This window comes from Danio rerio, chromosome 17 (assembly GCF_052040795.2).
Source record: "Danio rerio strain M-AB ecotype USA chromosome 17, GRCz13ab, whole genome shotgun sequence".
NCBI classification, from domain to species: Eukaryota; Metazoa; Chordata; class Actinopteri; order Cypriniformes; family Danionidae; genus Danio; species Danio rerio.
Window position 1 is genome coordinate 55948725 of NC_141037.1, and position 23557 is coordinate 55972281.

A 23557-nucleotide genomic window follows, 5' to 3' on the forward strand; every position below is an offset into this window, starting at 1 on the left:
TGACAACATAATTGTGTGTATAAAAACAAAATCAAACATGGAGAGTCTCAAAAACCCTTTTGTACGAGGAACTACTTTCTTCCGCGATAGAATGTATATATATATATATATATATATATATATATATATATATATATATATATATATATATATATATATATATATATATATATAATACAACTGGGGGCTGTTCCAGAAAGCAGGTTATGTGACATACCCGGGTAAGTTTGAGAGTAAGTAGGTGGATAACCTCAACTTTGGTTCCAAAATCGGAGGTAACTTCTGGGTATGTTAAGTAGCCATAGCAACTTACTCTCTGAAGATAACCTGCTCCGGAGCAGGTTATGTTCAGAGAGTAAGTTGCTATGTTTTAGAGTTTGTCTGTTTCAGAGAGTTTACTGAGCATTGCATGCTCTTTTAATGGGAATATTTATGGATGTGGACACACAGATACAAGTTTTTTCGTTGTGAGAGGGTTATAAGTGCATAGTTTTTTTCATAACCAAATTCATAATGTTAATGTATTTAACAAACCTTTTTGAAATCAAATGTGACAAACCCCGGGTCTGCGCTTACCATAAAAAACATTCAGTGCAGCTTTGTATTCGCGTCAGGGCATTTTAGGCAACTGTACAATGTGGCAGTATGACCACCTGTACAGTATGCCTGGCACTGAACTGTTTTTTACACTTTCGTACAGTTCCTTGGTCATAAATCACTGCGTATCATTACACAGAAGATTCAGAGCACGGGAATAGGGTAGTGGACAGTGCGTCGATAAAGAACAACAAAGCACACAACGGAGCGAGTTCGAATATCACATACAGATCTTGTGTATTTTCTCTCCTTCTGCACCCTCACATTTTTCTGTATAATATTATAAGTGGCAGCTTTGTCTTTTGTAGGAAAATATATCTATAATTTAAGATGTAGGACGTCGTTCTTATATATATATACATTCACGCACACACACCTACATTTTTTAATATAATATTTTTTTCAGGGTTTCTAAATGCTATTGTGTGCATTAATTGCAGCCGATTATAAAGCTCCATCAGTCACTAAAGGACACTAATATAAAATTTGTCCAAAGTATAAGTGTGCAGGTACAACTTAATTTTCTATCTTTAATCTTTTGGTGTTTCATCTATTAAACTCAATACTGCTTCCACTTACCAGCTCATCACACACCCCACCTCATCACTATGTTGAGGCTAAATGGCTGATTTTTAGGAAGTGTATAACACAAATATTGTAAAAAAAAGCAAATGTTGCTTAACACAATGTTTATTTTTATTATATATGTATTATAAAATAGAATAATTACTGGGCACTACATTGTTACTTGCTGGAGGACAAAAGATACCCTTTTCTGCCTTATACAATGACACGTACCTGCAGCCTGACCCAGAGGAAATCTCAGTGACCCAAGCAGACAAAACAGATGGAAGAGTGCTAAAAAAAATATAATTAGTCAAAAAACTATGTTTAATCAAATAGTTTGGTCTGTTCATTTCTTCATTTCCTGAAATAAAACGAATGATTTTTTACACTGCTTTATACACACACCTTTCAACGTGTAACATATTTTTCATATACATTTCTCACCTTAAGTTGATGCTCATGTGACTTTATCTTTGAAGATGGACCTTATACAGCTACTTTAGAATTTAAATATGTAAATAAAACATTTTGTGATCCAAGAGTAATATTCAAATATGGAAAAGTGCAGAAAATTCTTACACTGCTTGTTAGTTGAGGCAGAAGGAACATCGTCTGTATGCAAAATAAAAAGAACCTAAAGCTATCTGACAACAATCACTTACAACAGTGACAGAGTGTGTGGTTTAAGTGAAAAACTCAACCACTGAAAAGCCTTTATTATAGGACACAGCAGTTAGACAGGCCTCTTTCTATTAGCTGCATGTCAGAAAGCATATTCTAGAGTGTTAAATAAAGAGCTCCAGTAATTAAATATTACCTTTTATGATAATGTTTCTGTGTTTAATGACTTTGGACAGAGTTCTAGCTCCAGAAAGATTACAATTTCTATAAGCCTTATTAGTTAATACACATATTGTGGCCTTAAGAAATTAATGGAAGGAAAATTAAATGCATGAATGGTTACACAACATACTCAAAAAGGATGTTAAAGAGTAGTTTAATTTATCATTACAATAAAATGGGGGATGGCATGTGTAATTTAATGAACTAATAAATTTTCTTATTATTTATTTTTTATTTTCTTATCTATTTCTTATTCTATATTTCTTTCCTTCATTGAAGCAGATGTGTAATCTCTGTGTTTAAAACCTCCAGCTTCGCCTCTGTAAAGTGCGTTGCCCTTTTTTTCTCACCGTGACTTTCTATGGTGACTCGTGATTTCGGCGATCTACTGAAAATGCCTTCAGGTGTGTGCCGTGCACGCGCATTAACCCGCGGTTATCTTCAGGAGGTTGATTTAACTAACTCTTGTCACCTGTTTTGGAACCAACATACACGCGGTAAGCAGGTTTTGGGTAAATCAACCGAGAGATTAGGTTTTAGCAGATGGTAAGTTAACCCAGCTTTCTGGAATACCCCCCTGGACAGACTTTCCCCACTCTCACACCTGTATTTTCTCATATTCAGACATGAAACACTCGTTCCTGATGAGAAACTGTTTATAAGTATATATATAATATATAATATTATTAATTAACACACAGATTCAAAGAGAACCACAGGTCAACAGGGAGATTGCAAAAGAGCAGCTTCTGCTTTAAGCTGAACTGACTGAATATCAACTATTAAGGAATGAGGCTGTTTTTGTGCCTAGTTTGAAATAATAAATCTCCGAACTGGAGAAACTGCATTACTACGTTCATTTTAATATAGCATATAAACAATGAAATCCAAAAATTATACTATTAAATTAAGAGTTAATTTTAATTTTCTCGTGGCCCACCTGTAGGATCGCTGAGGACCACAAGCTTAAGCCAGCAGGCCGTATGTTTGACACCCCTGGTCTAAGCAATAAAAAAAATTCTGTCATATATGCATTAAAAACAATCAGGAAAAAAGTGTTTCATGTAAATTGGGATCACGAGTCCACATATATAGACATATTTTTTCTCTAAAAGTACCTCATGTCAAAAGAGGACATTTTTATTCTATTTAGCTTCCAATAAGCCCAAATAGCAAAGAGAAATAAAAAAATGCATGTAAAAAAAACAAGTTGGGCCTTAAGAGGTTAATGTTCAGAGCCTCAGACTATTAACATCCATTAAACCAGCCATTCAGAAATGTCCACTGAATTTGACAGCAAAGTTTAAACAGTAAAATGAAATATACTGCTATATAATTCATGCTAAGACAAAAAAAACTGTTTAGAGCTATGCTGATTATTTTATAACGCTTTAATGGTGCTGTAAGCTTGCTGCAGATACTAATACTGTAGATGTTTTGATAAATAGTATTGTTTCACATTTAACGGCATTATTTCACAATAAAAAAGAAAATCACACAATGACGGTCAAACATTTCTACTTGCCAATATAAATTAATCTGTTTTTAAGTACCACATTCATGACACCAACACTGGTTTCAATAGGTGATTGTGTTGTTTAATGGAGTCTGTTGACTCAAAATGAGCTTAATTGGGGAATTTACACATGTGAAGACATCAGCATAATGAAGGAGGTGAAAACAGACACTATTGACATGAACTATTGAGGATTTCAGCAGCTCTGATTATAGTGATGAGCCTCAGACTATTAACGGCCATTAAACAAGCCATTCAGAAGTGTCCACTGATCTGCCCGCTTAAAAAATAAAGACAACCGAGTTTCACTCTTTCATCCAAACTTTATTTCAAGTCTACAGGTTAGAAAATAACCACAGCAAAGATTAAACAGTACAATACAATCTATTGCTAAATTATAAAACATGTGCGAAGATGAATAATCCTACATTTATAACTATGCTGGTTGTTTTATAATGCTTTAATGGTGCTGGAATCATGCTGCACACACAGAGAATACTGTAGATGTGCTGATAAATTGTATTGTTTTATATTTAACAGGGTTTGATTTATTAATATACAGAGAACTAAATAAACACACATTTCTACTTGGGAATATGAATTTAAATTCATGTTTTCAATTATAACATTTATTAAAGTGTTAGTCTATCAATACTGACCTTTAATACTGTAATCATTAAAATACACCATTCGGTTTTTCTGTCGAACACAATAAATGTAGTAAAACAGGAGAGGATCTTGAATCTCAGAGTAAACAAATCACTGATAAGAGAAAATCCACAAACAACTGGACAGACTTTCCCCACTCACACCTGTATTTTCTCATATTCACACATGAAACACTCGTTCCTGATGAGAAACTGTTTTGCTGCATTGATGTCAAGTGTGCTGCTTTTCTCCAGTGTGGATTTTCATGTGTTTCTTAAGAGTAATCAACTGTACGAAACTCTTCAGACACTGATCACATGTGTACGGTTTCTCTCCAGTGTGAATCCTCTCATGTGTTTTCAGGTTTGCTGGCTGACTGAATCTCTTGTCGCAGTGTGAACACTCATACGGTTTCTGTCCAGTGTGAATCCTCTCATGTGTTTTCAGGTTTGCTGGCAGACTGAATCTCTTATTGCAGTGTAAACACTTATACGGTTTCTCTCCAGTGTGAATCTTCTCATGTGTTTTCAGGTGTCCTGTCTGACTGAATCTCTTGTCGCAGTGTGAACACTCATACGGTTTCTCTCCAGTGTGGATCCTCTCATGTGTTTTCTGGTTTGCTGGCAGACTGAATCTCTTATTGCAGTGTGAACACTTGTAAGGTTTCTCTCCAGTGTGATTCATCTGATGCAGTTTCAATTCTCCAGCTGTAATAAAAGTCTTCTCACACTCAAAGCACAGATACTCTTTCACACCAGTGTGGATCTTCTGATGTGTTCTTAAATTTGACTGCCATTTAAAACTCTTTCCACACTCAGAACAGGAATACGGTTTCTCCTTTGTGTGAACTCTAAGATGGATCTTCAGCTCTGAAGCCCTCAAAAATGTTTTGCCGCATTGATCACATTTGTGTGTTTTCTCTCCAGTGTGAATCATCATGTGTAGATTAAGGCTTGATAATTGTCTGAAACTCTTCCCACATTGAGTACAGGTAAATGGCTTCTCTCCAGTGTGGATCATCATGTGAATCTTAAGACTCTGTTTGGCTCTGAAACTCTTTCCACACTGACTGCAGGTAAAATCATTTCGGTCTTCACTTTTCTTTGATAAAAAACCTTCAGTCAGTAAATGAGATGTTTTCCTCGCCTTTACAAGTGTCTGCTCTTCCCTTTTCTCATTCTCTTTAAGGTCTAAAAAAATTGTAAAAAATAAATAAATGAATAAATTAGCAAGTAAACAAAGAACACAGAAGAAAATTATGAAAAATTAAAATGACTCAAATTACAGAAGAATCACAAACTTTCAGTGGTGTGCAGCGTTTTAAATCCTTCCCAATGTCAGTATCAGGACATTGGGACAATTATTGCAACATATTAAAAATTAGGATTTTATTACTTTTATTTAGAAATTTAATAATCTGAACAAAACAAATCTCCTCGGTTAATACTTAGTTTGGTCTTATGATCGTAAATGTTAAATTAATCTTTTACAAATGGCAAAAGATACAGTCTCTATATTTTACACTGCTAATAAAGCTAATTTATTTTTCTGTTTTTTAAAAAAAAAATATTTCCTAGTTTACATAAACTCTTCTCTAAAGTTCTTTAGCCTGAATAATGAAGAATCAGCAATAAACACCAACCTGTTTGTTCTTCAGTCTCTTCCAGTTTAATTCTGCAGGGTTCTGGATCACTCATGTTCTCTCCGTCCTTCAGTAAACTCTTTGCAGATTTCTCTTCCTCCTGATGGTCTGAAGCTCGTCTTCACTTGTGGACTGATGGGAATATTCCAGTCTTTATAGCTGAACTGATGAGGGGGAGGAGCTTCACTACAGGGGAGGAGCAGACCGGCCAATAGTAGAAATTCTTCAGTCATTTTCCTATCTCTTTTATATATATATATATGAGCAATATCACACGAGTAGCAGTGCAATATAGCTGTATATCGGCACTGGTGGGAGGCGTGCATTGGCAGGAGACCACAGACGGAGTGCCTTAGTGTCCCAACCAGTGCCCATATACAGCCATATCGCACTGCTACTCGTGTAATATTGCGTTTATACAACAGTTTGACAACATAATTGTGTATATAAAAACAAAATCAAACATGGAGAGTCTCAAAAACCCTTTTGTACGAGGAACTACTTTCTTCCGCGATAGAATATATATATATATATATATATATATATATATATATATATATATATATATATATATATATATATATATATATATATAATACAACTGGACAGACTTTCCCCACTCTCACGCCTGTATTTTCTCATATTCAGACATGAAACACTCGTTCCTGATGAGAAACTGTTTATAAGTATATATATAATATATATTATTATTATTTAACACACAGATTCAAAGAGAACCACAGGTCAACAGGGAGATTGCAAAAGAGCAGCTTCTGCTTTAAGCTGAACTGACTGAATATCAACTATTAAGGAATGAGGCTGTTTTTGTGCCTAGTTTGAAATAATAAATCTCAGAACTGGAGAAACTGCATTACTACGTTCATTTTAATATAGCATATAAATAATGAAATCCAAAAATTATACTATTAAATTAAGAGTTAATTTTAATTTTCTCGTGGCCCACCTGTAGGATCGCTGAGGACCACAAGCTTAAGCCAGCAGGCCGTATGTTTGACACCCCTGGTCTAAGCAATCAAAAAAATTCTGTCATATATGCATTAAAAACAATCAGGAAAAAAGTGTTTCATGTAAATTGGGATCACGAGTCCACATATATGGACATATTTTTTCTCTAAAAGTACCTCATGTCAAAAGAGGACATTTTTAATCTATTTAGCTTCCAATAAGCCCAAATAGCAAAGAGAAATAAAAAAATGCATGTAAAAAAAACAAGTTGGGTCTTAAGAGGTTAATGTTCAGAGCCTCAGACTATTAACATCCATTAAACCAGCCATTCAGAAATGTCCACTGATTTTGACAGCAAAGTTTAAACAGTAAAATGAAATATACTGCTATATAATTCATGCTAAGACAAAAAAAAAACTGTTTATAGCTATGCTGATTATTTTATAACGCTTTAATGGTGCTGTAAGCTTGCTGCAGATACTAATACTGTAGATGTTTTGATAAATAGTATTGTTTCACATTTAACGGCATTATTTCACAATAAAAAAGAAAATCACACAATGACAGTCAAACATTTCTACTTGCCAATATAAATTAATCTGTTTTTAAGTACCACATTCATGACACCAACACTGGTTTCAATAGGTGATTGTGTTGTTTAATGAAGTTTGTTGACTCAAAATGAGCTTAATTGGGGAATTTACACATGTGAAGACATCAGCATAATGAAGGAGATGAAAACAGACACTATTGACATGAACTATTGAGGATTTCAGCAGCTCTGATTATAGTGATGAGCCTCAGACTATTAACGGCCATTAAACAAGCCATTCAGAAGTGTCCACTGATCTGCCCGCTTAAAAAATAAAGACAACCGAGTTTCACTCTTTCATCCAAACTTTATTTCAAGTCTACAGGTTAGAAAATAATTACAGCAAAGATTAAACAGTACAATACAATCTATTGCTAAATGATAAAACATATGCAAAGACGAATAATCCTACATTTATAACTATGCTGGTTGTTTTATAATGCTTTAATGGTGCTGGAATCGTGCTGCACACACAGAGAATACTGTAGATGTGCTGATAAATTATATTGTTTTATATTTAACAGGGTTTAATTTATTAATAAACAGAGAACTAAATAAACACACATTTCTACTTGGGAATATGAATTTAAATTCATGTTTTCAATTATAACATTTATTAAAGTGTTAGTCTATCAATACTGACCTTTAATACTGAAATCATTAAAATACACCATTCGGTTTTTCTGTCGAACACAATAAATGTAGTAAAACAGGAGAGAATCTTGAATCTCAGAGTAAACAAATCACTGATAAGAGAAAATTTACAAACAACTGGACAGACTTTCCCCACTCACACCTGTATTTTCTCATATTCACACATGAAACACTCGTTCCTGATGAGAAACTGTTTTGCTGCATTGATGTCAAGTGTGCTGCTTTTCTCCAGTGTGGATTTTCATGTGTTTCTTAATAGTAATCAACTGTACGAAACTCTTCAGACACTGATCACATGTGTACGGTTTTTCTCCAGTGTGAATCCTCTCATGCCTTTTCATAACTCCTGACAGACTGAATCTCTTGTCGCAGTGTGAACACTTATACGGTTTCTCTCCAGTGTGAATCCTCTCATGTGTTTTCATGTCTCCTGACTGACTGAATCTCTTGTCGCAGTGTGAACACTTATACGGTTTCTCTCCAGTGTGAATCCTCTCATGTGTTTTCAGGTGTCCTGTCTGACTGAATCTCTTATTGCAGTGTGAACACTTGTAAGGTTTCTCTCCAGTGTGATTCATCTGATGCAGTTTCAATTCTCCAGCTGTAATAAAAGTCTTCTCACACTCAAAGCACAGATACTCTTTCACACCAGTGTGGATCTTCTGATGGGTTTTTAAATGTGTTATCCGTGTAAAACTCTTTCCACACTCAGAACAGGAATACGGTTTCTCCTTTGTGTGAACTCTAAGATGGTTCTTCAGGTCTGAAGCCCTCAAAAATGTTTTGCCGCATTGATCACATTTGTGTGTTTTCTCTCCAGTGTGAATCAGCATGTGTTTATTAAGGTTTGATAAATCTCTGAAACTCTTCCCACACTGAGTACAGGTAAATGGCTTCTCTCCAGTGTGGATCCTCATGTGAATCTTAAGACTCTGTTTGCCTCTCAAACTCTTTCCACACTGACTGCAGGTAAAATCATTTCGGTCTCCACTTTCCATTGAAAAAATACCTCCAGTCAGTAAATGAGATGTTTTCCCAGCTTTTACGAGTGTCTGCTCTTCCCTCTCCTCATTCTCTTTAAGGTCTAAAATAAAATATAAATAAATTAGCAAGTAAAAAAACAAAGAGACTCAAAACACTGAAGATACACAAACCTTCTCAATGGTAATATCAGGTTTGCAACATGTTAAATATAAAAATTTATTATTTTATTTAGAAATTTAATCTGAACAAAACAAATCTCCTCTGGTAATATTTAGTTTGATCTTGTGATAGTAAATGTTTAATAAACCTTTTACACATGGCAAAAGAGATACAGTCTCTGTATTTTACACTGCTAATGAAGTGAATTTATTTTTTGTCCATTAATAAACACATTTCCTAGTGCACATAAACAAATAAACTGATTAAAGTTTTTTAATCCTTATTGTCTTTAGCCTAAATAATGAAGAATCAGCAATAAACACCAACCTGTTTGTTCTTCAGTCTCTTCCAGTTTAAATCTGAAAGGTTCAGGATCACTCATGTTCTCTCTTTCCTTCACTAAACTCGGCCTTTCAGATTTCTCTTCCTCCTGATGGTCTGAAGCTCGTCTTCACTTGTGGACTGATGGGAATGTTCCAGTATTTATAGCTGAAATGATGAGGGGGAGGAGCTTCACTACTGGGGAGGAGCAGATCAGCCAATAGTAGAAATTCTTCAATCATTTTCTTTTCCTCTAATTAACACATTCTCTGTTCATTTATATTCCTCATTATTTATAAATGATAATCAAAGTGTTTTATACTAATATACTGTTAATATACTAAAATCTGTTTTAAAGCAAAAATGAGAAACACCAACTGGAAACAAAAACCAACCTGTGGTAAACTAGTTTATTGTGTTATCTGGGAATCATGGTTCATCACAGAATAATGAAATTAATGCTGTTAACACAGGTTCATTGGTGATATGTGCCCAGGGCAACATTTTTGTGAATCCAGAAATACGCTGCTCCAGTAACATTTCCTTGCAGCTTGCGATGACAAATCCACTAGAGGCCGCTGTCTGCACTTTTGCAAATTTCTATAAGAAAGAAAGTAAAAAGAAACTCTTACTTCTCTATAAGAAAAATATATTTGAGGAAATGATTATATATAAATATAAAATATATGTTTATGACACAATTTCTATATACATTTAAATTTCTATGTACCACAGTTTTGTTTTTATGCACGTATATACAGTTGAAATCAGAATGAATAGCCCCCTGAATTATTAGCTGCTGTTTATTTATTTTCTCAATTTCTGTTTAACGGAGAGCAGATTTATTCAACACATTTCTGAACATAATAGTTTTAATAACTCATTTTTAATAACTGATTTATGTTATCTTTGCCATGATGACAGTAAATATGCCAGCATATCTTTCTTTGGTTCAAACTGATGACAGCAGATTCTTTGTCTTTGCATGAATGCTTGCATGTGAAGGATGTCCTCAAGAAGGTTGATCAAATTCCGTTACCTCAGAAGACGAACTCAGGGGAACAGAGAACGTGTCCTGTGAGAAATGAGACGCTGTGTGCTTCCTGATGGTCATCGTGTGACCTTGACACATTTATAATGGAAAATTATTGAAACATTACAGCATTCAAACATGCAGAAAAGCCTTACAAAGACACTTTGCACAATACAAATAAAGCAGATTTCAATATGAATTTCAGCAAATAAACACCTTTAATGTGTTCACGATATTCATATTATTGTTTACTTCAGTCTCACACTGTTACTGTAGATGATCTGATAAATTGTATTGTTTCATATATACTCAATATACTGAAAATAGAAAATCACACAATGACGGTCAAACAGTTTTTAAGTACCACATTCATGACACCAACACTGGTTTCAATAGGTGATTGTGTTGTTTAATGAAGTCTGTTGACTCAAAATGAGCTTAATTGGGGAATTTACACATGTGAAGACATCAGCATAATGAAGGAGATGAAAACAGACACTATTGACATGAACTATTGAGGATTTCAGCAGCTCTGATTATAGTGATGAGCCTCAGACTATTAACAGCCATTAAACAAGCCATTCAGAAGTGTCCACTGATCTGCCCACTTAAAAATAAAGACAACCGAGTTTCACTCATTCATCCAAACTTTATTTCAAGTCTACAGGTTAGAAAATAATTACAGCAAAGATTAAACAGTACAATACAATCTATTGCTAAATGATAAAACATATGCGAAGACAAATAATCCTACATTTATAACTATGCTGGTTGTTTTATAATGCTTTAATGGTGCTGGAATCATGCTGCACACACAGAGAATACTGTAGATGTGCTGATAAATTATATTGTTTTATATTTAACAGGGTTTGATTTATTAATATACAGAGAACTAAATAAACACACATTTCTACTTGGGAATATAAATTTAAATTCATGTTTTCAATTATAACATTTATTAAAGTGTTAGTCTATCAATACTGACCTTTAATACTGAAATCATTAAAATACACCATTCAGTTTTTCTGTCGAACACAATAAATGTAGTAAAACAGGAGAGAATCTTGAATCTCAGAGTAAACAAATCACTGATAAGAGAAAATCCACAAACAACTGGACAGACTTTCCCCACTCACACCTGTATTTTCTCATATTCACACATGAAACACTCGTTCCTAATGAGAAACTGTTTTGCTGCATTGATGTCAAGTGTGCTGCTTTTCTCCAGTGTGGATTTTCATGTGTTTCTTAAGAGTAATCAACTGTACGAAACTCTTCAGACACTGATCACATGTGTACGGTTTCTCTCCAGTGTGAATCCTCTCATGTGTTTTCAGGTTTTCTGGCTGACTGAATCTCTTGTCGCAGTGTGAACACTTATACGGTTTCTCTCCAGTGTGAATCATCTCATGTCTTTTCATGCCTCCTGACACACTGAATCTCTTGTCGCAGTGTGAACACTTGTACGGTTTCTCTCCAGTGTGATTCCTCTCATGTCTTTTCAGGTGTCCTGTGTGACTGAATCTCTTATTGCAGTGTGAACACTTGTACGGTTTCTCTCCAGTGTGATTCATCTGATGCCGTTTCAATTCTCCAGCTGTAATAAAAGTCTTCTCACACTCAAAGCACATATACTCTTTCACACCAGTGTGGATCTTCTGATGTGTTCTTAAATTTGTTATCCGTGTAAAACTCTTTCCACACTCAGAACAGGAATACGGTTTCTCCTTTGTGTGAACTCTAAGATGGATCTTCAGCTCTGAAGCCCTCAAAAATGTTTTGCCGCATTGATCACATTTGTGTGTTTTCTCTCCAGTGTGAATCAGCTTGTGTTTATTAAGGTTTGATAAAACTCTGAAACTCTTCCCACATTGAGTACAGGTAAATGGCTTCTCTCCAGTGTGGATCCTCATGTGAATCTTAAGACTCTGTTTGGCTCTGAAACTCTTTCCACACTGACTGCAGGTAAAATCATTTCGGTCTTCACTTTTCTTTGATAAAAAACCTTCAGTCAGTAAATGAGATGTTTTCCCCGCCTTTACAAGTGTCTGCTCTTCCCTTTTCTCATTCTCTTTAAGGTCTAAAAAAATTGTAAAAAATAAATAAATGAATAAATTAGCAAGTAAACAAAGAACACAGAAGAAAATTATGAAAAAGTAAAATGACTCAAATTACTGAAGAATCACAAACTTTCAGTGGTGTGCAGCGTTTTAAATCCTTCCCAATGTCAGTATCAGGACATTGGGACAATTTTTGCAACATATTAAAAATTAGGATTTTATTACTTTTATTTAGAAATTTAATAATCTGAACAAAACAAATCTCCTTGGTTAATACTTAGTTTGGTCTTATGATCGTAAATGTTAAATTAATCTTTTACAAATTGCAAAAGATACAGTCTCTATATTTTACACTGCCAATAAAGCTAATTTATTTTTCTATTTAAAAAAAAAAAACATTTCCTAGTGCACATAAACAAATAAACTGATTAAAGTTTTTAATCCTTGTTGTTCTTTAGCCTGAATAATGAAGAATCAGCAATAAACACCAACCTGTTTGTTCTTCAGTCTCTTCCAGTTTAATTCTGCAGGGTTCTGGATCACTCATGTTCTCTCCGTCCTTCAGTAAACTCTCTGCAGATGTCACTTCCTCCTGATGGTCTGAAGCTCGTCTTCACTTGTGGTCTGATGGGAATATTCCAGTATTTATAGCTGAACTGATGAGGGGGAGGAGCTTCACTACAGGGGAGGAGCAGACCGGCCAATAGTAGAAATTCTTCAGTCATTTTCCTATCTCTTTTATATATATATATATATATATATATATATATATATATATATATATATATATATATGAGCAACATCACACGAGTAGCAGTGCAATATAGCTGTATATCGGCACTGGTGGGAGGCGTGCATTGGCAGGAGACCACAGACGGAATGCCTTAGTGTCCCAACCAATGCTCATATACAGCCATATCGCACTGCTACTCGTGTAATATTGCATTTATACAACAGTTTGACAACATAATTGTGTATATAAAAACAAAATCAAATAAGGAGAGTCTCAAAAACCCTTTTGTACGAGGAACTACTTTCTTCCGCGTTAGAATATATATAAAACATGTTTTGCCTACTATTCTCCATTATCAGCATTTTATTTTAATTACATATTATTATATACACACACATTATATATATATATATATATATATATATATATATATATATATATATATATATATTAAGGGTGGAGCAGAACCAGAATACGGTATTCGGAAAGGCACGAATAGCGTGATTTTATGAATACTTATTTCGAACAAATACTTGAAAAATTATTTGTATTCGGGAGCAAGAAAAACACTATATCAAAAAGCAGCGTTTCCTCATGGGACCACAGTGCATGCCCGCGTGAGTGAGAGAGAGAGAGAGAGAGAGAGAGAGAGAGAGAGAGACGCTACGTCGGAGGGCGGGGCGGAGGTAAAAGCTGTCTCGCACAAGTTTGTCCACAGCAGCAGACAGAGAAGGCTCGGCTGAGCGAAAAAAATACTTCATTGCATCACTATTTTTGATAAATAGATTTTTGTACCTTAATTGGGTTCCAGATGCAGTTTATAAACTTGTAGCGGAGTTTGATATTCCATTACGCTGCATTTTTGAAGTTTGCAATCGGGTGCTCTCTGTTTACGCAACGTTAGCTCTGTTAGCGCGGTAATTTAGACAATAGACTTTTGACAGAGTAACGTTAACGTTTGTTTATAAAGGTTAAAACGATGCTTGTGCAGTTGTGTCGAACAGTATGCACCTATGGGAGTTATATGGTACGTCTACATTACTGTCTTTTGCAGACAGCAAGATATATGCTATAGGCTAGTTAACCTTAGCAAAGCTTCCCGTCACTTTTTATTAACTTGAAACTCCTCAAATACATTTGGGCACCCGAATAGAAAAAGAGTGAGACTGCTGCTGAGCCATTTCTTGGTCCTCCACCAGTCAAAAAAAAACAAAAAAAAACTTCATGTTCTTTGTGAAAGAATTTTACAGTGAGTGGAGCTGCAGATAAAAAAAACTGATACTGTATAATGTGTGCAAAAGTGAAATCAGCAGAGGCAGAGATATTAAACATCTGTTAACATCTTCTATGCATAATCATTCATTTCTTTTCGGCTAAGTCCCTTTATGAATCTGGGGTTGCCACAGTGGAATGAACCACCAATTTATCCAGCATATGTTTTACGCAGTGGCTGCCCTTCCAGCTGCTACCCAGCACTGGGAAACATCCATACACTCTCTTTCACACACATACAATATAGGGACAATTTAGCTTACCCAATTCACCTGTATTGCATGTGTTTGGACTGTGGGGGAAACCGGAGCACCCGGAGGAAACCCACGCCAACATGGGGAGAACCCAGTCAGGGCTCGAACCAGCAACCTTCTTGCTGTGAGCCGACAGTGGTACTCACTGTGCCACTGCGCAACCTTCTATGTAATGTATTATCACATGCACTAAAAGCATCCTCTCCTGATAACGTCTGTGAACCCCCCACAAGCATCAATCCCCTCAATCAGCACAGCTATGCTCTGCTAAATCCTCCACAAGCACCAAACCATCAACACAGCCACATTCTGCCCCAGCAAGTCAGTTTCAAACATAAAAAAAAAAAAAACTTTGTGTCTGTTTTGTGGCTGGCAGATGACAATAGCAGGCCTGTATCTTTTAGTATATTATAGAATACTTTTGTTCTGCCAGATCTCCCAGGCAGGGGTTTATTTAGATTTATTTAGTTAATTTTAGTTTTTGGAATTCTGTCCATTGGAAAGAAGTTCTTTCAGAAGAAGAACAGTTTTTTTGAAGTATTATTTGTTTTTATTCTGTCTATTCAGTGTCAAGAACGGTGGTGGTGGGGTTCATAATATTCACAATGGTATTTTATTAGTTGTTGGTTTAACCATGGATGAGATAATGGCTTCTATGTTATTTTCTTTTCAATGACATTTCTTGTCACATGTTCAAAAACAACAACCAATATTGCATGTCTATAATTTATATAATGGGTATAATTAAACAATACTTTCACTATAACGTAAATTAGAAGTGTAATAGAAAAAATATATATTTTTGCGCCATTTTGAATTTTACTCGAATACAAATACAAATACTTTTCCCCCCTCAACAAATACAAATACTTTTCCCCCCTCATCCCTAATATATATATATATATATATATATATATATATATATATATATATATATATATATATATATATATATATATAAATAAATAAATATATATATATATATATATATATATATATATATATATATATATATATATATATATATATATTATTATTTAACCTACAGATTCAAAGAGAACCACAGGTCAACAGGGAGATTGCAAAAGAGCAGCTTCTGCTTTAAGCTGAACTGACTGAATATCAACTATTAAGGAATGAGGCTGTTTTTGTGCCTAGTTTGAAATAATAAATCTCAGAACTGGAGAAACTGCATTACTACGTTCATTTTAATATAGCATATAAATAATGAAATCCAAAAATTATACTATTAAATTAAGAGTTAATTTTAATTTTCTCGTGGCCCACCTGTAGGATCGCTGAGGACCACAAGCTTAAGCCAGCAGGCCGTATGTTTGACACCCCTGGTCTAAGCAATAAAAAAATTTTATGTCATATATGCATTAAAAACAATCAGGAAAAAGTGTTTCATGTAAATTGGGATCACGAGTCCACATATATAGACATATTTTTTCTCTAAAAGTACCTCATGTCAAAAGAGGACATTTTTAATCTATTTAGCTTCCAATAAGCCCAAATAGCAAAGAGAAATAAAAAATGCATGTAAAAAAACCAAGTTGGGTCTTAAGAGGTTAATGTTCAGAGCCTCAGACTATTAACATCCATTAAACCAGCCATTCAGAAATGTCCACTGATTTTGACAGCAAAGTTTAAACAGTAAAATTAAATATACTGCTATATAATTCATGCTAAGACAAAAGAAAACTGTTTAGAGCTATGCTGATTATTTTATAACGCTTTAATGGTGCTGGAAGCTTGCTGCAGATACTAATACTGTAGATGTTATGATAAATAGTATTGTTTCACATTTAACGGCATTATTTCACAATAAAAAAGAAAATCCCACAATGACGGTCAAACATTTCTTCTTGCCAATATAAATTAATCTGTTTTTAAGTACCACATTCATGACACCAACACTGGTTTCAATAGGTGATTATGTTGTTTAATGGAGTCTGTTGACTCAAAATGAGCTTAATTGGGGAATTTACACATGTGAAGATATCAGCATAATGAAGGAGGTGAAAACAGACACTATTGACATGAACTATTGAGGATTTCAGCAGCTCTGATTATAGTGATGAGCCTCCGACTATTAACGGCCATTAAACAAGCCATTCAGAAGTGTCCACTGATCTGCCCGCTTAAAAAATAAAGACAACCGAGTTTCACTCTTTCATCCAAACTTTATTTCAAGTCTACAGGTTAGAAAATAATTACAGCAAAGATTAAACAGTACAATACAATCTATTGCTAAATGATAAAACATATGCGAAGACAAATAATCCTACATTTATAACTATGCTGGTTGTTTTACAATGCTTTAATGGTGCTGGAATCATGCTGCACACACAGAGAATACTGTAGATGTGCTGATAAATTGTATTGTTTTATATTTAACAGGGTTTGATTTATTAATATACAGAGAATTAAATAAACACACATTTCTACTTGGGAATATGAATTTAAACTCATGTTTTCAATTATAACATTTATTAAAGTGTTAGTCTATCAATACTGACCTTTAATACTGAAATCATTAAAATACACCATTCGGTTTTTCTGTCGAACAAAATAAATGTAGTAAAACAGGAGAGAATCTTGAATCTCAGAGTAAACAAATCACTGATAAGAGAAAATTTACAAACAACTGGACAGACTTTCCCCACTCACACCTGTATTTTCTCATATTCACACATGAAACACTCGTTCCTGATGAGAAACTGTTTTGCTGCATTGATGTCAAGTGTGCTGCTTTTCTCCAGTGTGGATTTTCATGTGTTTCTTAAGAGTACTCAAATGTGTGAAACTCTTCAGACACTGATCACATGTGTACGGTTTCTCTCCAGTGTGAATCTTCTCATGTGTTTTCAAGTTTTCTGGCTGACTGAATCTCTTGTCGCAGTGTGAACACTCATACGGTTTCTGTCCAGTGTGAATCCTCTCATGTCTTTTCAGGTGTCCTGTCTGACTGAATCTCTTATTGCAGTGTGAACACTTGTAAGGTTTCTCTCCAGTGTGATTCATCTGATGCAGTTTCAATTTTATAGCCGTAATAAAAGTCTTCTCACACTCAAAGCACAGATACTCTTTCACACCAGTGTGGATCTTCTGATGTGTTCTTAAATTTGTCTGCTGTGAAAAACTCTTTCCACACTCAGAACAGGAATACGGTTTCTCCTTTGTGTGAACTCTGAGATGTTTCTTCAGCTCTGAAGCCCTCAAAAATGTTTTGCCACATTGATCACATTTGTGAGTTTTCTCTCCAGTGTGAATCAGCATGTGTAGATTAAGGTTTGATAAAACTCTGAAACGCTTCCCACATTGAGTACAGGTAAATGGTTTCTCTCCAGTGTGGATCCTCATGTGAATCTTAAGACTCTGTTTGCCTCTCAAACTCTTTCCACACTGACTGCAGGTAAAATCATTTCGGTCTTCACTTTTCATTGATAAAAAACCTTCAGTCAGTAAATGAGATGTTTTCCTCGCCTTTACAAGTGTCTGCTCTTCCCTCTTCTCATTCTCTTTAAGGTCTAAATAAATTGTAAAAAAATAAATAAATGAATAAATTAGCAAGTAAACAAAGAACAAAGAAAAAAATTATGAAAAAGTAAAATGACTCAAATTACTGAAGAATCACAAACTTTCAGTGGTGTGCAGCGTTTTAAATCCTTCCCAATGTCAGTATCAGGACATTGGGACAATTATTGCAACATATAAAAATTAGAATTTTATTACTTTTATTTAGAAATTTAATAATCTGAACAAAACAAATCTCCTCGGTTAATACTTAGTTTGGTCTTATGATCGTAAATGTTAAATTAATCTTTTACAAATTGCAAAAGATACAGTCTCTATATTTTACACTGCTAATAAAGCTAATTTATTTTTCTGTTTTTAAAAAAAAAACATTTCCTAGTGCACATAAACAAATAAACTGATAATTGTTTTTAATCCTTGTTGTTCTTTAGCCTGAATAATGAAGAATCAGCAATAAACACCAACCTGTTTGTTCTTCAGTCTCTTCCAGTTTAATTCTGCAGGGTTCTGGATCACTCATGTTCTCTCCGTCCTTCAGTAAACTCTTTGCAGATTTCTCTTCCTCCTGATGGTCTGAAGCTCGTCTTCACTTGTGGACTGATGGGAATATTCCAGTATTTATAGCTGAACTGATGAGGGGGAGGAGCTTCACTACAGGGGAGGAGCAGACCGGCCAATAGTAGAAATTCTTCAGTCATTTTCTTTTCTCTTTTATATATATATATATATATATATATATATATATATATATATATATATATATATATATATATATATATATATATATATATGAGCAATATCACACGAGTAGCAGTGCAAAATAGCTGTATATCGGCACTGGTGGGAGGCGTGCATTGGCAGGAGGCCACAGACGGAGTGCCTTAGTGTCCCAACCAGTTCTCATATACAGCCATATCGCACTGCTACTCGTGTAATATTGCGTTTATACAACAGTTTGACAACATAATTGTGTATATAAAAACAAAATCAAACATGGAGAGTCTCAAAAACCCTTTTGTACGAGGAACTACTTTCTTCCGCGATAGAATGTGTATATATATATATATATAAAACATGTTTTGCCTACTATTCTCTATTATCAGCATTTTATTTTATATATATATATTTATATAATACAACTGGACAGACTTTCCCCACTCTCACACCTGTATTTTCTCATATTCAGACATGAAACACTCGTTCCTGATGAGAAACTGTTTATAACTATATATATAATATATATTATTATTATTTAACACACAGATTCAAAGAGAACCACAGGTCAACAGGGAGATTGCAAAAGAGCAGCTTCTGCTTTAAGCTGAACTGACTGAATATCAACTATTAAGGAATGAGGCTGTTTTTGTGCCTAGTTTGAAATAATAAATCTCAGAACTGGAGAAACTGCATTACTACGTTCATTTTAATATAGCATATAAATAATGAAATCCAAAAATTATACTATTAAATTAAGAGTTAATTTTAAATTTCTCGTGGCCCACCTGTAGGATCGCTGAGGACCACAAGCTTAAGCCAGCAGGCCGTATGTTTGACACCCCTGGTCTAAGCAATAAAAAAAATTCTGTCATATATGCATTAAAAACAATCAGGAAAAAAGTGTTTCATGTAAATTGGGATCACGAGTCCACATATATGGACATATTTTTTCTCTAAAAGTACCTCATGTCAAAAGAGGACATTTTTAATCTATTTAGCTTCCAATAAGCCCAAATAGCAAAGAGAAATAAAAAAATGCATGTAAAAAAAACAAGTTGGGCCTTAAGAGGTTAATGTTCAGAGCCTCAGACTATTAACATCCATTAAACCAGCCATTCAGAAATGTCCACTGATTTTGACAGCAAAGTTTAAACAGTAAAATGAAATATACTGCTATATAATTCATGCTAAGACAAAAAAAAAACTGTTTATAGCTATGCTGAATATTTTATAACGCTTTAATGGTGCTGGAAGCTTGCTGCAGATACTAATACTGTAGATGTTCTGATAAATAGTATTGTTTCACATTTAACGGCATTATTTCACAATAAAAAAGAAAATCACACAATGACGGTCAAACATTTCTACTTGCCAATATAAATTAATCTGTTTTTAAGTACCACATTCATGACACCAACACTGGTTTCAATAGGTGATTGTGTTGTTTAATGGAGTCTGTTGACTCAAAATGAGCTTAATTGGGGAATTTACACATGTGAAGACATCAGCATAATGAAGGAGGTGAAAACAGACACTATTGACATGAACTATTGAGGATTTCAGCAGCTCTGATTATAGTGATGAGCCTCAGACTATTAACGGCCATTAAACAAGCCATTCAGAAGTGTCCACTGATCTGCCCGCTTAAAAAATAAAGACAACCGAGTTTCACTCTTTCATCCAAACTTTATTTCAAGTCTACAGGTTAGAAAATAGTTACAGCAAAGATTAAACAGTACAATACAATCTATTGCTAAATGATAAAACATATGCTAAGATGAATAATCCTACATTTATAACTATGCTGGTTGTTTTATAATGCTTTAATGGTGCTGGAATCATGCTGCACACACAGAGAATACTGTAGATGTGCTGATAAATTGTATTGTTTTATATTTAACAGGGTTTGATTTATTAATATACAGAGAACTAAATAAACACACATTTCTACTTGGGAATATGAATTTAAATTCATGTTTTCAATTATAACATTTATTAAAGTGTTAGTCTATCAATACTGACCTTTAATACTGAAATCATTAAAATACACCATTCGGTTTTTCTGTCGAACAAAATAAATGTAGTAAAACAGGAGAGAATCTTGAATCTCAGAGTAAACAAATCACTGATAAGAGAAAATACACAAACAACTGGACAGACTTTCCCCACTCACACCTGTATTTTCTCATATTCACACATGAAACACTCGTTCCTGATGAGAAACTGTTTTGCTGCATTGATGTCAAGTGTGCTGCTTTTCTCCAGTGTGGATTTTCATGTGTTTCTTAAGAGTAATCAACCGTGTGAAACTCTTCAGACACTGATCACATGTGTACGGTTTCTCTCCAGTGTGAATCCTCTCATGTGTTTTCAGGTTTGCTGACAGACTGAATCTCTTGTCGCAGTGTGAACACTTATACGGTTTCTCTCCAGTGTGAATCCTCTCATGTGTTTTCAGGTGTCCTGTGTGACTGAATCTCTTGTCGCAGTGTGAACACTTATACGGTTTCTCTCCAGTGTGAATCCTCTCATGTCTTTTCATGTCTCCTGACACACTGAATCTCTTGTCGCAGTGTGAACACTTATACGGTTTCTCTCCGGTGTGAATCCTCTCATGTCTTTTCAGGTTTTCTGGCTGACTGAATCTCTTGTCGCAGTGTGAACACTTGTACGGTTTCTCTCCGGTGTGAATCCTCTCATGTCTTTTCAGGTTTTCTGACTGACTGAATCTCTTGTCGCAGTGTGAACACTTATACGGTTTCTCTCCAGTGTGATTCCTCTCATGTGTTTTCAGGTGTCCTGTGTGACTGAATCTCTTATTGCAGTGTGAACACTTGTAAGGTTTCTCTCCAGTGTGATTCATCTGATGCCGTTTCAATTCTCCAGCCGTAATAAAAGTCTTCTCACACTCAAAGCACAGATACTCTTTCACACCAGTGTGGATCTTCTGATGGGTTTTTAAATTTGTTATCCGTGTAAAACTCTTTCCACACTCAGAACAGGAATACGGTTTCTCCTTTGTGTGAACTCTAAGATGGATCTTCAGGTCTGAAGCCCTCAAAAATGTTTTGCCACATTGATCACATTTGTGTGTTTTCTCTCCAGTGTGAATCAGCATGTGTTTATTATGGTTTGATAAATCTCTGCAACTCTTCCCACATTGAGTACAGGTAAATGGTTTCTCTCCAGTGTGGATCCTCATGTGAATCATAAGACTCTGTTTGCCTCTCAAACTCTTTCCACATTGACTGCAGGTAAAATCATTTCGGTCTCCACTTTCCATTGAAAAAATACCTCCAGTCAGTAAATGAGATGTTTTCCCAGCTTTTACGAGTGTCTGCTCTTCCCTTTTCTCATTCTCTTTAAGGTCTAAAATAAAATATGAATAAATTAGGAAGTAAAAAAACAAAGAGACTCAAAACACTGAAGACACACAAACCTTCTCAATGTTAATATCAGGTTTGCAACATATTAAATATAAAAATGTATTATTTTATTTAGAAATTTAATAATCTGAACAAAACAAATCTCCTCTGGTAATATTTAGTTTGATCTTGTGATAGTAAATGTTTAATAAACCTTTTACACATGGCAAAAGAGATACGGTCTCTATATTTTACACTGCTAATGAAGTGCATTTATTTTTGTCCATTAATAAACACATTTCCTAGTGCACATAAACAAATAAACTGATTAAAGTTTTTAAATCCTTATTGTCTTTAGCCTAAAATAATAAAGAATCAGCAATAAACACCAACCTGTTTGTTCTTCAGTCTCTTCCTGTTTAATTCTGCAGGGTTCTGGATCACTCATGTTCTCTCTGTCCTTCAATAAACTCTGACTTTGCAGATTCCACGTCCTCCTGATTGTCTGAAGCTCGTCTTCACTTGTGGAATGATGGGAATATTCCAGTATTTATAGCTGAACTGATGAGGGGGAGGAGCTTAACTATAGGGCAGGAGCTTAATTATAGGGAGGAGCAGACCTGCCAATAGTATAAATTCTTCAGTCATTTTCTTTTCTTCTAATTAACACATTTGTTCATTTATGTCACTCATTTTAAATAAATGAATTACAAAGTGTTTTATTATGTTTTATTGCAACAATTATAAATACCAAATATAATCATTAAATTAAACCATTAGTTTAAATATAATCATTTAATAAACCATTAGTTTAGTGATACCAAAGAGCATAGAATCACCAAGAGGCGACACTCTAGTGCAATTTGGGAAACAGCCACTAGATGGCGCGGCAGCCATTTTGGAATGAAAACTCCAATAAAACAACAGGATATTATAAGTCTGTAAATCAAACTATTAAAAGTGCTGATGATTGTGATAATAAGTGTTGTTTTGTCATCTTTCAGGTTGAATCTCAGCTTTAAGCTGCGGTCACACTGGGCTTTTCCTCTCATAGACTTCCATTCATACGCACTCGTATGCGTCAGACCGGAAGC

At 34.6% G+C, this 23557-nt stretch overlaps 5 protein-coding genes across 7 annotated transcripts in view; all 5 read right to left on the reverse strand.

The window, feature by feature from the left end:
- The window catches only part of zgc:173816, a 34877-nt gene extending 11890 nt beyond the window's left edge, over positions 1 to 22987 (reverse strand). The window contains 3 exon segments of one of the 3 annotated variants that reach the window (NM_001109866.3): positions 20685 to 21462; positions 21547 to 22467; positions 22857 to 22987. In NM_001109866.3, coding sequence (NP_001103336.2) covers positions 21341 to 21462; positions 21547 to 22467; positions 22857 to 22911 — 1098 coding nt within the window. In that variant the 5' untranslated portion in view covers positions 22912 to 22987 and the 3' untranslated portion in view covers positions 20685 to 21340. 3 annotated transcript variants of the gene reach the window in all.
- Positions 3827 to 5940, reverse strand: LOC147840070 (uncharacterized). The gene is made up of 2 exons (XM_087291180.1): positions 5814 to 5940; positions 3827 to 5361 (listed from the first exon to the last, which is right to left on the reverse strand). The coding sequence occupies exons 1-2, from the start codon at positions 5866 to 5868 to the stop codon at positions 4403 to 4405; spliced, it is 1014 nt and encodes a 337-aa protein (XP_087147306.1). The 5' UTR covers positions 5869 to 5940; the 3' UTR covers positions 3827 to 4402.
- Positions 7659 to 9625, reverse strand: LOC147840071 (uncharacterized). The gene is made up of 2 exons (XM_087291197.1): positions 9496 to 9625; positions 7659 to 9109 (listed from the first exon to the last, which is right to left on the reverse strand). The coding sequence occupies exons 1-2, from the start codon at positions 9548 to 9550 to the stop codon at positions 8235 to 8237; spliced, it is 930 nt and encodes a 309-aa protein (XP_087147323.1). The 5' UTR covers positions 9551 to 9625; the 3' UTR covers positions 7659 to 8234.
- On the reverse strand, positions 11152 to 13201 carry LOC147840072 (uncharacterized). The gene is made up of 2 exons (XM_087291195.1): positions 13075 to 13201; positions 11152 to 12602 (listed from the first exon to the last, which is right to left on the reverse strand). Exons 1-2 carry the CDS (start codon positions 13127 to 13129, stop codon positions 11728 to 11730), a joined length of 930 nt encoding a protein of 309 aa, XP_087147321.1. The 5' UTR covers positions 13130 to 13201; the 3' UTR covers positions 11152 to 11727.
- On the reverse strand, positions 17008 to 18973 carry zgc:100951. Its single transcript, NM_001003622.3, is given in 2 exon segments — positions 17008 to 18374; positions 18847 to 18973. Coding segments are annotated over 2 exon segments (846 nt in total). The 5' UTR covers positions 18902 to 18973; the 3' UTR covers positions 17008 to 17583.
- Positions 22988 to 23557: the final 570 nt, after the last annotated feature.

Excerpts from the sequence above, each read along its gene's own strand:
- LOC147840070 (XM_087291180.1), bottom strand. The coding sequence starts at position 5,868 with ATGAGTGATCCAGAACCCTGCAGAATTAAACTGGAAGAGACTGAAGAA. Across the intron at positions 5,362-5,813 it reads AGAGACTGAAGAACAAACAG|ACCTTAAAGAGAATGAGAAA; the intron begins GTTGGTGTTTAT and ends CAATTTTTTTAG.
- LOC147840071 (XM_087291197.1), bottom strand. The coding sequence starts at position 9,550 with ATGAGTGATCCTGAACCTTTCAGATTTAAACTGGAAGAGACTGAAGAA. Across the intron at positions 9,110-9,495 it reads AGAGACTGAAGAACAAACAG|ACCTTAAAGAGAATGAGGAG; the intron begins GTTGGTGTTTAT and ends ATTTTATTTTAG.
- LOC147840072 (XM_087291195.1), bottom strand. The coding sequence starts at position 13,129 with ATGAGTGATCCAGAACCCTGCAGAATTAAACTGGAAGAGACTGAAGAA. Across the intron at positions 12,603-13,074 it reads AGAGACTGAAGAACAAACAG|ACCTTAAAGAGAATGAGAAA; the intron begins GTTGGTGTTTAT and ends CAATTTTTTTAG.